The 15417-nt window shown below is 41.8% G+C and overlaps 1 protein-coding gene across 1 annotated transcript; it reads right to left on the bottom strand.

The window, feature by feature from the left end:
- Positions 1–2329: 2329 nt before the first annotated feature.
- On the bottom strand, positions 2330–13913 carry map2k2a (mitogen-activated protein kinase kinase 2a). The gene is made up of 11 exons (XM_006790355.3): positions 13161–13913; positions 12759–12969; positions 11462–11608; positions 11227–11304; positions 10196–10247; positions 7058–7182; positions 6250–6463; positions 4910–4974; positions 4754–4815; positions 4157–4202; positions 2330–4041 (listed from the first exon to the last, which is right to left on the bottom strand). Exons 1-11 carry the CDS (start codon positions 13247–13249, stop codon positions 3931–3933), a joined length of 1200 nt encoding a protein of 399 aa, XP_006790418.1. The 5' UTR covers positions 13250–13913; the 3' UTR covers positions 2330–3930.
- Positions 13914–15417: the final 1504 nt, after the last annotated feature.

Raw genomic sequence — 15417 nt, 5'->3', positions numbered from 1 at the left:
TAGAAACACGCAGCGGGTGTTACCAAAAGATTTTTCCAATGTGGGTGACCCAGAGGAAATCAGAATATTAGATCAGAAACAAACACAGTACAGAAAAGCAGGATAGAAATCATTGTTTGTGGTTTTTTAGGCTCATGTGCAGCTATGTGCCTATAACGTGAAAATTGGCAGAGCCAGAAAAGTGCTTCATATAAAATAACTGTTTAATCATAGACATGTAGCAAATATCTATAGTAAAATATCTAAAGTAAATTTACTCATTACAGGGAATGGGCCTTTTCAAAATTATGCATAATTGTTCATTAACAATGTGGACACCTTTTTTTTTTTTATTACCCATGTAATACTGGGTACGTTTATCTAAAAAAAAAACGTATAATACATTAAAAACTCGAAAATAATAAGTAAATAAAGCTTTAAATTCAATAATATAGAATAGAATGCACATTATTTGCATACCAAATACAGTGGAACAGAAGTAATAGAGCCTGGAGCCTGGCTCTGCCGAAGATTCTTCCTGTTAAAAAGAGTGTTTTTCCTTCCCACTGACGCCAAGTGCTTGCTAACAGGGGGTCGTCTGATTGTAGGGGTTTTATCTTACAATATAAAGCACATGGAGGCGATTTTGGTTGTGATTTATGGTTATATAAACAGAAACTGAACTGAACAGAACCAGAGCAGCCAGGCGGCGGTGCTCGGCCTCTAAGTTACTTCTGCTTCCGTTTGTTTTATTTATTTATTTTTTAGCGTAGCTTCGATCTGCCTCTCAATGCTAAAGTAACACTGCCCCAAAAGTTTTTTTTTTAAAATTTACATTAAAAAAAAGAATATCAAGAATAAAACTTACCGCGCTGAAGTCAGCATTCAGCAGCCTGGATTCCAGTCGCCATTTAGGTGTTAACCATCAAAGTTAGCTAACTAGGCTATCCCTACTCACGGGCATTGTTGCTAGGGTTACCAGCACTGACGTACGGAATTCTGTCAGCCAATCAGAACAGCTCCACAGGCAATAATTAAGAAATACTAAAGCCATCAAGCCAATCCTACTTACTACCTGCCACTCAAAATTCAGACTATGCACCAAAAGTAAGATTTTGTAAACATGTAGCCAAATTGTATTTTTATTTCATCTTTTTCTTAATCCTTAGTTACTAATTTCTTTAAAATTAATGATTAAAAGCTGAAGAAAAAGTTAGCTGCAGTTTGCATATCTTAACTATTCAAATTAAAGGGGCTACACTCACAGGCAGTTTTATTAGACACACCTGTTAATTTCCTCTTTATCTAAACAGCCAATCACATGGCAGCAGCTCAGTGCATTTAGAAAAGAAGTCATAGTTAGGACAACCTGCTGAAGCTCAAACCGAGCACCAGGTTGGAGAAGAAAGACGATTTAACTGACTGAATGTAGCAAGGTGATTTTTCCAGACAGCCTGGTGGTCTGAGTTCTGTAGAAATTGTTGATTTACTGCGATTTCCCACACAACCACCATTTGCAGAGAACGGTCTGAAAAAGAGAAAATATCCAGTGAGCAGCGGTTATCTGGGTGAAAACACCTTTTTTTTGACGTCAGAGGAGATAGGCCTGACTACTTAAGCTTATAAGAAAATAAAAGTAACTAATTTCCAAGGTGTGCAGAAGAGAAATCTGTGAACACAAAACTTAGCAGTGCTAGAGCAGCAGAAGACCACACTGGGTGCCACTCTTGTCAGCTGAGAACAGGAAACTGAGGATACAACTGACAAAAATTAGGCAACAGAAGAGTGGAAAATGTTGCCTGTTGTGATAAGTCTGGATTTCTGCTGCAACATTTGGATGGTAGAGTCAGAATCCTACCGTTTACAGTTTAGGCTGCTGCTGGTGTAAATGTGTGTGTGGGGGAGGCGGGGGTCATGACCTGGCACACTTTGAGCCACGCTGAAACGCTACAGCCTGACTGACTGACTGTTGCCATCCATGTTCAGTGTATTCATCTTGGCTGCTTCCAGCAGGATAACACACTATGTTAAAAATCCCAACACGTTTTTTTGAATGGCATGAGTTCACTGCACGCCATAGCCTCGAAAGTCACAAGGTACCAAGTCAATAAAGCACCTTTGGGAATCAGTAGAACACGACTACAGGAACTGAATGACACCATCATGTAAATATATCCCATAATCTAACCCATGATGAGAATTTGTAGTTTCTTTATTTAAGGCCTGTGTGAAATTTAAAAAAGGTCCAACTCAGGATTAGCAATGTGTACCTAAAAAAGTGGCCAGCCAGTGTGGATGCATAATGCAGACTTTAATGTCTGCTATAAATGACAAGGAAATGTTGCAGTACATTCACAAATAGGTTTTATTTTAATCTTTTTTTATACATTATAACCATACCCAACACATTTTATATTATAATAAAATGACTCTTGTCATTTACATAAATCAAGGATTTGTGTATTAAGACTCCAAAATAGTACTGTAATTTTTGTATATAGCTTTGTACACATACAGGTGACAATGCATCCATTTTGCTCTTTACAAATGCACATTTTTTGGGGGTGGGGGGTGGGATAAGAAAGGGCAGCCATAAGCAGAGGATACAAGAGCTCTAGCAAGACAGCAGGATAGTAAGTAAAACCACCACCAATACTGACCTGGGTTACAATGCTCGGTCAGACCCTTTGTACGACTTGAGAAGTCTGATGTCCCACTTGAAGTCAGGTTGTACTTTTAACAAAATTAACTGGGTTTAATCACAAGGAAAAGCATTTTAGCAATAATTCAACCGAAATCTTTCAAGAGCGAGCCTCCGGGTTGGCTGCATCCAAGGAGAAAGCTCAGAGCGCCACATGTAGCGGTACGGTGAAAATATATACACCTCATGGGGAAAGTACAGACAGACAACATAGAGAAAGAAAATGTCAAAAAAGCCAACATGATTGAAATCTCTTAAACATTGCAGATTCAGGATTCTGATAAAAACACCACCTAATCATCCCCATCATGAGTTGGGAAACCAAATACACAAACAGTATTAGAAGATAATAAACCATGCTATATTGTCCCATGAATACATTTTTGTTTCCTCAATGTCAAACACATTTTGGCATATAACGGCATGTGTGTCCTCCCATGTGAGACCGAGTGTGAGATGCAAATTGAAATAAATGCTGAAGAAATGATGTCAATCAGCACTTAGATCACTGACTAAGAAAATGAGAACATTCAAATTACAGTTTCATACTGTTCATGAATCTGCACACAAGAAAAAGATCAGCCATCAGAAAAAAAAGTAGTTGTGAGTACCCTCTTTGGTTTGTGACATTGTTCATTTGCCAAAAAAGTGAAAATGACTCCTTACACGCTCATTTGCCCTGGATTCTACTCTCAAACTCGATTATTATATTGGAGGTAATTGCAACAGAACCTTTTAGCATTTATGATTCTAATTAAAGTAGCTGCATTTACCTTCAATAAAAGCAATTGCGAGTTTGCAAGTAGATAATATGCTTTGATTTCCCTATGATTTCCACCAAATCTCTACAGCAGGTTATTTAATAAAATACAGTCCCATGTGCCATCACCCATTGCCATAGAAAAGGTTAATACAGAATATCTGACAATACAAAATAAGTTTGTCAATGCAAATTTAGCTGACACACTGGCAGCCCTTCAGTGCTTTACATCCTCTGTAGCAGTGTGGAAAAATGAGCTGTGGCTGCTCTCGACACTGTCAAGGTGAAGCTGTGGTCTTACAGTACAATGACTCAATGGGCCCTGCTGCTGGTGAAGAAATAACTGGGGAGGGGGAACAAAAACTGTTTGAAGCTATAGCAACAAGAAAAAAGTGCCAATATTTGTGAGAGCTTCTGTGCGTACACGTACAGGATATGCACGTGTATGCACAGAGGTCCCGAGACGTGGCAGGGCAGCGTGGGAGCCCGGTCACTCGGCGCCGCGGGTGGGAGTGCTGGGCTGGTTGAGGCCCATGGTTTTGCACAACCAGCCGGCAAAGTCCACTTCCTCCACTTCTGATCGCTTGATGAATGTGTGACTCTAAGGAAAAATTAAACTTCCGTTTTTATTGTTATCAGAAAAACTAAGCAAAAAACAGATGGGTTAAGTATCAAATTGAAAATAATAAAATTATAATAAATATTAGGGGGCCCACCATGAGCATCTTCAGATCCGCTCTCTCAGCTGGGTTTTTAATCAAACTGCAGACAAAAATGAGATAAATATGTTAAACGTAAGTAAAATATCCTTTGCATTCATGTCGTTCACCATGTATATGCAGAGGGTTAGATGCTAGAAGGCCTTGTTCCGTTTCAGAGTTCACCTTAAAACACGAGTTTACCGTGTATGCACGCATGTTCTTTAGTAGTTTTGACATCAGCCGCAGTGCAGTATAGACTTTAGACAAGACTGATGTAGAAACATGTGCAACAATTATCTGAAACAATATCTCCGTATTCATAGACTTTTTAAAAGGTAAAGAACAGTAGATACTATTCTGGACTATTATGGCAAAAACGTTATTTTTATCACTATTCCAGACGGGATCTTTATCCGAGTGTGGTGCTGACTTGTTTCCTAACCACCTCAAACCTGCACAAGCACAAAAACTACATGCATGCATTTAATTACAAACAACTCTTGCAACAGGTGTGTGAAGCAATTTGGAAATGTCACAGTTTTCTGAATAGCTTCCTTTCATAATTCTTCATGAGCTGAGAAAAGAAAGACAAACGTCACATTCGGTGCTCACCATTTTGTCACAAAGTCCTGGAAGTCACTGGTGAAGACACCAAGCGGCAGTTTGGGGGGTGGCTGAGGAGGAAGCAAGAGTTAAAGATTATACACTGACTGCTGAAAGATTGTGAGTGGTTGTTCATACTGTGGAAAAAACAGACATTGCTCAGACCTCATTGACAATGTAGTCCAAAAGTTCAAAGATGGCCATGGCAGGTCTACTGTCCATCCCAGATCCTGTGGGAAAAGAAACAGACAATCTCTGGTTAGTCTTCTTTAGAATACACATAAATGCTTTAGTTTTAATTTTACTGTGCATTTTCTCAAACTGTACAACAACACAGCAGCTCTCGTGCTGCCAAAAGCTCTGTATGAGCTCTTGTCTCTTTAAGGCAGCCATTATAGTCTGTTGCAGACACCAACAGCTGACACCAGGGCTGAGTAATCATTCCTGAAGTCTGCATGTGTATTTGGGGAATTGTGATGTAAAGTTCAAGTTTGCACATAACCATTTCTTTTCTTTCTTTTTTTTTTTAAATGTAGGTACTGTGAGCCCAGTCATCTCTACTGGACGACTCAGCTGTCATGTAAAGCTCTTCAGCAAGGCTAGAGACTAGTTAAGTGCAGAGATTATGTCTCCCCATGAGGATCAATAAAGATGTTTTTGGCTTTATTCAAAATTCCAAAGTTGGACCACACAACCAGAATGTGATGGCTCTATTCTCCTGTGGATGCCAGACAGGTTAATGCATGAAAACAATTTCATGCATTACTGTTGCTGAATTATGAATGCACCGTGGGTTTTTTTTTTTGTTAAAAACACATATACCATTGGAAGTGTGAACATAGACAGCCCAGTTGCACAAAAGGCTAACCCTCACCCTGTCAAAAGTCACCATCTTCAAATTTCCACATTTTCTGATTGTCCATTGCATTATGATTTTGACATAGCTGTGACCTGTGAGTCAGCTCTGAGCATACAGTCAAAGTAGAGTCAAAGTTGGCATGTTAATTGGCAGCCAAAACTGCCAATTAACATGCCAACTTTTCCACTGTTGTGAGGACAGGATTGTCAAACAAAAATAACAAAAAACAAAAACAAACCAACCCTTACCCGCTAGGCTTCCAGTTCCTCAGGAGCTAGGAGTGCATAAAGACTAATGTTTGTACTTAAAGCCAACAACAGAAAATTTGGTTGAGATATTTCAGAGTTCGCTGTGAGGCATCCACTCATACACTGCACGAGGCCACGCCAGAGTAGCTGCTAGTCAAGCATTATGGAAAAGTGTTACACACTGGCCTCGGTAAAGTTAGGAGCAACGTTTGCTTTTGGGAGAGTATAACTCCCTTCGTTGCAGACTTCACAAATCTTTTGCATACACAAAACCGTAAACAAGACACTAAAGGGAGGAGAAAACCCACAAAGCATAATATGAGCACAAATCTAATCTAAGTAAGTCAAGTAATCTGCATAAGTTTATAGGCACATGTGTGTGCTATTGCCCTTCATACCACTTATAGGCCTTCCGGGTGGTCTAGGCCTCTGCATGTTGACGTGAGGCTCTCCCTCAGCCCCATCCACAACGGCCCGTCCAAAGATGGCCTCCAGTTCTCTGGCGTCCGGTGGGGGGATGGGGTAGCGGCCAATCGCCAGCTCTACCAGAGACAGACCCATGCTCCACACGTCAGACTGAACCGAGTAATGAGTGCCCTGCAGTCTCTCCGGCTGTTGAGAAACACAACTACGTCACAGAGAGCCGGTGAAGCCAAGACGCCAAGCAGGAGAGAGGGCTGGGCGGCGAAGGCACAGGAAGTGGAGGAGAGGAGTGGGAAGAGAAGAGGAGGGGGGTGTTATGGCAAGCAGAGGTGGGGTGTGGTTAGGGCAAGAGGACAGAGAAGAGGGTTTGGCAGGAAGTGGACAGCAACTTTGGACTGTTTTAGGGGTGAGCAAGGACAGGTGTGTGCGTGCCTGTGTGTGTGTTTTAGGAATTGCAATCAAAGGCCAAGCTTCTCTGCACCAGAGGTGCTTTTTTGGGAGTAGGATGGGACACACAAGCAGCTTTTGGCACCGCACCCACCAGGTGTCTAAGAGTGAGGGGAAAGAACGAGAAAGCTCAAGCACAGTTGCCTCCCTCATTGCCAAAGAGCCCTTCCTGGGTACAGCCCGTGGTTCTTGGCAGGGGAGTGAGGGAGGGCCAGAGGAAAGGAAGGCAGAGGGTGGGACCAGAGAACAAGAGCCATGTGAGAAGAGTGGAGAAGGAAAGTGGGGATAGGGCCAGAGGAAAAGGGGTGGGGGCGCAGGCGCGCAGAGCTGACTCACCGACATGTAGGAGCGCGTTCCAACAAAGGAGTTGGCCATGGAATCTATGAGCTGGCCGCTAACACCGAAGTCGCACAGCTTGATCTCCCCACGAGAGTTGACCAGTATGTTGGAGGGTTTGACGTCTACATGGCAGAGGGGACATGGACAAAAACAAATGCGCATTACATTTAAAAGAAGAGGCTCTTCTTCATACTGTGTTTCATCTGTCATTCCTTTGGCTTACAAGTTTCTGTATGCAAGAGAAGGCACAGATTTATTACTAAATTATACCTAAAGAAACAGCAGACACTGCGACACCGGTGTTCTGATTTGCACGCTTCTGTGCAAAACATTTAGGAATTGTCATTTTCAGAAATAATACCATTAACATTTTTTTTTTTAAATACAAAGTACAGAGAACAAGGAAAACAAATGAATACTTGGTGTGACCACCTTGTACTTTTAAAAATAGAATAATTACTCCTTGACACACACGCACAGTTTTTCAGTGTGTTTGTTTTAGGCTGTTGCAGACATGGTGATAACATGTTTTTCCTGTGCATTTCTGTGTCTGATCCCCGACTTGCTCTAAAGATGTGGAGGCTACAGCAGCTGCTGCACGTTTAAACATCTTAATTTCCTAAAACTTTTTGCACTGAACTCTATAGAGCTTAGCGAACGTGTTTGTAAACCCCCCTTGCTTCATGTCTGAACGAGCTCCAGGTCACCTTTCTCTGCTTTGCTCTCGTGAAAACTGCACATGACCAAAAAGGCACATCTGCTTTTATTTTGTTTTGCCTGTTTCTTTCTCTCCATCATGGGGATAATTGAAGCTGTAAGGAACATAAATCTGACCCAAGTTTGACAGAATGACATGACTTTTAATGTCGCTGAAACTAGCATTAAGTGCTCATAGTGCACCGTGGCTCAGGGGTTTGGGAAGCGTATCTGTAACCGGAAGGACGCCGGTTCGATACCCGGGGTCTCTGTCCTGGTCGTTGTGTCCTTGGGCAAGACACTTTACTCTACTGCCTACTGGTGTTAGCCAGAGGGGCCGATGGCACGATATGGCAGCCTCGCTTCTGTCAGTCTGCCCCAGGGCAGCTGTGGCTACAACGGTAGCTTGCCTCCACCAGTGTATGAATGCGAGAGAGAATGAATAGTGGCATTGTAAAGCGCTTTGGGTGCCTTGAAAAGCGCTATATAAATCCAATCCATTATTAATCCATTATTATACATGTGTGAAGTGAGAGCACAGCATTTCGATATTTTGCATGATAATTAAAAGAGGGACACCAAATATCAATAGTTTATGATGTAACCTCTAAATAGAAATTTAATCTTTTCGTGGTAGAATAATAAAAATCTGTGCTTTGATGAGAAGCATCAGAAAAGCGCCACATTTAAATTAAACGTGAGAACTTAGTTTTCAGATTTCACCATGATGGGCCAAAGAAGCAAAAAAAAGTTTCCTACGAACGTTAAAAATAATCTGAGAAAACTACAAACACAAATGCTCATCTCACGTTCGGCCATCCTGAGATAATGTTAGAAAAGTTAAATCGGTTCAACCAAAGAAGCCAACCAACACTCGACATACTTAGGTTGGCATCCTGGTATATTCCAATTCAGAATGAGCCAAGAAAGCAACACAATCCATTCCCCTACTTGCAACCACAATCTTGTGGATTTCTCTTACATGCTCGAGCTTCTGGAACTCAGAAGCATGACATCACATTTGATCCCATCACAACCTTTCCTGGATTCTGGAGGGAAGTGACGCTTCAAGTTGAGGAAAGAGTGCAGCATAAAATACTGCATTACTTGCAACGCATGGACGTCATGGGCTGCAGATTCATATGTGTCTATAACAGCTCATTATCTCACAGAAGACTGGCGACTCATGTCTCTCATTCAAAATGTGTGCAATAGCACTGTAGTCCATACAAGTTGACCTAGGCTGCCCGATCAGCCTGTCCGCTTCACAATTTCACTTTGCAGCAATAAAAATGGATAGAATGGATAGAAAACGCTTTCTCACAAATACAGATCGTTCATGCTTCATAGAAATATTGAAAACAGGACTACAGTCTTCCGTGCAGGCCACGGGTGGCATGTACAGAGCTCCCAGCTCTTGCTGAGTCCCTGTTGTAAACAAGCCCAGACCTCCACATATCCAATTCATCGCTGAAAAACATCCTGCAAAATAATGGTGTAGGACTGAGCCCTGCAATCTGTCCTCTGCGGTGTATGACCCCCTCCCACCGACCAAGGACACGTGAGGAGAAGCTGAGAAAGAAATGGCATGAAAGAGCGGGAGAAAGATGGAGGGAGACGCGGAGGGAGGGGTCAACAGGGTGCGGTTGCTCTATAATCACATCTGAGAGGCTGTAATTACCGCCTGAGCTCACAGACAACTCTGTCCTGGAGTACCACCGACCCTGTAGCACTGAAACTTCACTGCACGATGCACTTCTTGCTGCTCCCTTTCTCAGTAATTTTCACAACAGCACACCCATGTGTCCTCACTTGTGTGCAGAGAAAAACCTGCCGGAGATGCTGTGACCTGTCATTTCAATGAATACAAATAATGTTTTCATGAAGGACAATATGTTTATTCTACAAATTCCCTTGATGAGAAACTTGTTATTCCCCCCCCCCCCCCAAAAAAAAAATAGCTGGCCCCGTATGTGCATAATTGTGCTAAAGCTCTTAAGATGCTGATGCATGTGAAGGGAGAGCAATGAAGACAATTAATACAAATTCAAATGAAGAAGTACAGATACTACTGGCGCCCGTCGACTGGATGTGGCGCATTTCAAGTGGTTACACTAACCGAAGAAGTTCAGACATCTGGAAATACCGATCAGACCTAATGTCCAAAAAGCTTTATCTTATAGTTTAAGAAACTATAATTCATGGTCTGAATCTCTACCGGATGTCTGTAAGAAGTGTCTACAAAAACACTGATAACTGATTATCAAATGAGGCTGACGTGCCACATATTTTATATTTTATCCAAACCCAAATAACTCTGTAACACAGTGATTTCATAAACTCCATATTTGGGATTTATTATACTGTAGAGATTTGAAAGTGTTCCAAATGAGATTTTGAGCACAACTGTAATTCATCGGGACTCAAGAACAGCATTACCTCTGTGCATGATCTGGTGCTTCTCTCGCAGATATGCCAATCCCCTCAACACCTGTAAAGGGGAAAAAAAACCCCCAAAACATTCAGTTTACAGACATACAATCTAGGAGTCCACACACACGGGACTGTACTGTGCATGCAACTTATGCATTATTGGACAACACACAGCTAGTTGAGCAACATCACAACCACAAGCGAAACCACAAAGAACAGCACACATGCAAAAATAGGCACAACCCTTTTGTTTATATTGTTGCCAAATTCAAACAGCAACTATACTTCAAAAGAAAAAGGTGTTGGATTAAGTCCCTCTGTGGTCAAAATTTAAGCATCCAGCATACATCCATATGCTGTCCACGATTACAGGTGGACACAGAGGATTCATTTAGCTCAATATGTGACTACGGTCAATATCTCTTAACCTTAAGTGCTGTGCAGAGCATCTCACATCACAGTTCAGTGTTAACTGTAAAAGTTTTCCTTTGATCTTCTGGATATAAAATATTTGAATTTCTTCATTTTACCCTAGTGGACATGTTTAAAATTGTGTAATAAATAGGGTATGAACCCTGCTTTGTGGTCAGAAACGCCTTAAAATCCTCGAGTCCAGAATTATTTTCACACATCACCTCCAGCTGTAAACCTTTCTAAACATTACCTGACGGGATGTGAGAACGTGAATGTCCGACAAAGTCGACATTAAGTACACTTTAACCACCAGCTGCCAAAGAATCTGACTGCTCTGATTTTTGGAGATTAAGAAAAGAAAGCAGAAATTATTCTGCACAGACTCCTGCCTCAAAACGTCAGGAAGCGAACTCGTCTAAACCAGAGTGAAAATGTGTCTGATGTTGACCTGCTGTGTCACGTGATCAATTTCAGAAACTTATCAGGCCCGACTCTCCTGACATCGTCCACAGTTCATGTGAGAAGACTTGTGAAGCGAATCGTATTTTACAGCCTATAAATAAACACCTAAAGCCACAAAACAAAAACAAACAAACAAAGTAAAACATCAATGGTGTACGCACAGCTATGCTAACTTTTCCAAGGATTTCTTCTGGGATTCTTCTGGCTTCTTTAAGAACCTGGTCCAAGGATCCGCCATCCTGCAGAGACCAAAACAGCCCATGTTAAGACAGACAAAACTGCCTGTAGCTGTGGGAATGTGTGTGTTGCACAACATAAGAATTCTCAGGTGATGTGATTCACAAAATCGATTCCAGTCTCACACAGAAATTGCAGCTAACAATCTTTGTCTCTCACCATGTGCTCCATACAGATGCTGATCTCTCCATCGCTGTAGAAGGCCCCATAGAAGCCCACAATATAGGGCGAGTTGCATTCATGCAGGACCTGCAGTTCTCTGATAATCTGGTTTCTGATGGCAGGTTTGATTTCCAGGTGGATCAACTGACGAGAAAAAACACAGAAACGAAATACTGTTTTAACTTAAGTTGCATGCAGACGATGCAGTCACACCGTCTGAAGTCCTCTTTTTACACTTGTGGCACTTTGTTAGGCACACCTGCTCGACTGCTCATTAAAACACAAATAGCTAATCAGCAACAAACGGCAGCAACTCATTTAGGCATGCACTCGTGGTCAAAACGAGCTGCTGAAGTTCAGACGATAAGAATGGGGATGAAAAGTGATTAAAGTGACTGAACATGTCTGTCATGGTTGTTGGTGCCAGGCAGGCTGGTCTGAGTATTTTAGAAACTGCTGATCTAATGGGATTCCCCCACACAACCATCTCCAGGGTCCAAAAAAGAGAAAATATCCAGTGAGCAGCAGCAGTTCTGAGCGAAAATGCTTGCTGATGCAATGGCCGTAGAGCTTTGAGTCAATGGGAAGGCAACAGTAACTCAAATAGTCACTCATTGCAACCAAGGTATGCAGAAGAACATCTCTGACTGCACAATGCTTTGAACCTTCAAGCAGATTGGCTATAGCAGCAAAAACCCACAGCGGGTACCATTCTTGTCAGCAAAGAACAGGAAACTGAGGCTACAACTTGCACATCTCACTAAATGTGAACAGTAGAAGGCTCGGTCTGATAAGTCTTGATTTCTGCATTTGGTGTAAACAACATGAAAGCACGGATCCATCCTGCCTTGTATCAATGGTCCAGGCTGCTGGTATGGGGGACAGTTTCCTCACACACTTTGAGTCCCTTGGTACCAAATAAACATTGTTCAAACACCACAGCCTTAGCATTAGGGTTTGTTGTTAAAAAAAAAGTGAAGGTAATATAAACAAAACATTTCACAATGGAAAAAATGTGTCGGCGCTCTTTGATAAGCTGAGCTATGCAGCTCAGGCGCTGCCAATAAAATACCTCAGGCATATCTTTGACATTTACCTGAAACATTTTTGTTTCTGAACTTCAAAACTAACCGTTTTGTTGTAACCGTTTTATTATTTTCAGTTCCCTTGTCTTTCTCCAGAAAGAGGCGTTTCCAGACATCGTGCACTGATAACATCTTAGACTTGAAGTGGAATGCAGTTTTTTTTTTACTTTCACTTGGAGAACAGCTGTTAAACAATCATCATTCTTCACCTTCCGAGCCATGACCAAGCCCGAGGGTTTGTGGCGGACTTTGTTGACCACCCCTCCGTTTCCTGCGCCCAGCTCACATATGGGTTCGAAATCTTCATCCTTCAGTTCCCCAACCTGGGCTTTCTGGGTGAGAAAGGCTTCCAGCCGTTTCCTCTGCTGTTCATCCAGGTCCAGCTCCCCCAGCTTCTTCTGTAAGGCCTCGAGGTTGGCTCTGTAAGGAGGTGACATTTGGTTTAGCAGAGTTCCTTAAAAGGAGTGAGAATTAACATATGCACCTCCTTATACGGTGGTGCAGAACGAAATCTTGTGCAACTCCAGTAACAGCCAATTACCTCGGTATAAGGACAAAGCAATTCACGATTCAGTGGTTTAACACAATTAATCATAAGGGACAGCACTTACTCGGATGCAGCATCAATGGTGTTGGAGGTGGCCTGTCCCTCTCCAATGGGCGTAATATTAAGGGGACCGGGTTTTCTTTTGGGGCCCATTTCAATAACAACCCGAATCGACTTTGTCCAAAATTTAAAAATAAATTAACGAAAAAGGCAAAAAATTAAAAAAGAAGCACAAAACTGCAATGAACTGGGCTGCTGCTAGCCTAACCTTTCCCTCGTGTGAAAGTCAGTATTAAAAAGCAACAGGATCAGCTCTAGTATAACTTGGCTAGCTAACGTTAGCTAAGTTAGTGCACTTTCAGAAGCATGTCACTTAGTTAATCTGGTAAAACCTATCACCCCGATGTGCTCTTTAAAAGTCAGACAGCTTCTTCAGTTTAACTGACTTATAGAATTCGAGGTGTAGACATTTCTGTCACTCAGCTTCTTCTTGGTTTTCTACCTGCTGCTGCTAGCCATTAGCCACCTAGCTGCTCCTGCTAACTAGCGCTACCTCCTGCAAAATCGTGCCTTGCGCCTCTCAGTCCGAACCTGCAGCCGCCTCTCACAGCACACGGGGCCGCCCGCCACGCTTTTACCGGCAGCTACACCGGGACACCGACTCGGCTTGTTTCCCTAAGCGAGAGGGCGGGGTACGAAAAGTAAATCCGTCCGCGATACAGTCCGGGGTGTGGGGTTATCAAGCGGCGAAATGGACTGTGGCTAATACAGGAAGCAAGCAGCTGCCTGCAGCATCAGACCTGACACCAACAGGGAGAGCCCGTGATAAATAGCGCGAGATTGGCTTTGACAAGTTGATACGAGATATGCAAAAATAAAAAAATCTCATGGGTGGGTGGATGACATATGCAGTTTGTGGTAACACCTCCAGTACATTGTTTTTAACGGGGAACAAGCTCATTTTAACCATATGTCATCTGCCCTGTGCAGCTTTGTGTATTTATTAGTAATAAGTAAACACACAAGAACAGAAGGTGGGGGGGGGGGGCAGTGTTTGCTGCCATCTGCTGGCGGTGGTTGGCAATAACAGGCTCAAGTGAAGATAGTTTCACTTAATCTTAAATCAGAAACGATCGTGATATGAAACTAAAGATATAAAAGACCCCACCTGGGAGCGATTTTCTTCTTCTTAGTTGTACATCGCAGAAAAATGTATTTGACAGAGTTTTGAGAAGGAGGGGGGCGGAGTGTTGTAGGTTTTACAGTTTAAAAAAATGATTTCTTTTTAGAAAAATGTCCATATATACACTAATATTTTATGGGGTCTTTTTTGGCCATGCTCTACCGGTCAAATTTGATTGAGTGGCTTTAGAGTCATCTTGTCAAAAAATCAAAAAGATTTCTATTTTGGCATGAGCTTTCTATTAAAATAATTATGTTTCATATAACATGTACCCGTGTGGAAAAACAAACCACGGTCATCTATGGCCTAATGTTAATATATCAAATGAGTGAATAATTCTCTGTTATTGTCTTTTACAAACAGTAAATATCACAAGTTTCCCCAGATTTCCTGTGCAAAAAAGGTTTTCGATGCCAGTGAGATGTATTCATGTACTCGTACTCATTAATAAAATATATGGTATAACAACCAAGCAGATACCATTTTTAGATGGCTCAGTTTTCAGTAACATCCTGAACTGTGAGACAGAACACTATATATAATAAGTATCACACTATCATCTGGTTATGGACAGGAAATGAGTACATTAGAGGTACAGCTCAGGTCGATCGCTTTGCAGATAAAGTTAGAGAGATGATCTGGACATGTACAGAGATAATGATACACTGGACAAAAGGTGCTAAATATGGAGTCAGTAGAAGAAGAGGAGGAGGTTCATGGATGAAGTGAAGAAGGACACACAGAGGACTGGGGTGACAGAGGAGGATGCTGGGTTAGGGTAGGAATAGAGATGATCTACTGTAGTGACCTCTAAAGACAGCAGAAGAAAGAAGAGGAGCACTTATCATGTGCTTCTTTTGTGGGGAAAAAATCCTGACAGTCTTGTGATCTGCTGTGACTCTTTAATATATCTTAGTCAAGTTCAACATCACTATGATAAAAAGAAACTCATCAATGAAATTTGTAATATTAAAATATTTACAAAATATTGTTGTAGTTGGATGGATCTTCCTTCCAGTGTGAACAAGCAGACATGTTCTTATTATTAAAGGTCACTTGATCAGATAAATAACACATAAAACAGATGGTTTCTTATTAAGATTTAAGCAACCTGAAAAAACAGACACATCCATTTCAC

Source organism: Neolamprologus brichardi, chromosome 23 (assembly GCF_056152115.1).
Source record: "Neolamprologus brichardi isolate AB-2024 chromosome 23, ASM5615211v1, whole genome shotgun sequence".
In the NCBI taxonomy this organism is placed as follows: domain Eukaryota; kingdom Metazoa; phylum Chordata; class Actinopteri; order Cichliformes; family Cichlidae; genus Neolamprologus; species Neolamprologus brichardi.
Note: the sequence above shows the minus strand (reverse complement) of the source record. Positions and strands in the feature narration are given on the sequence as shown.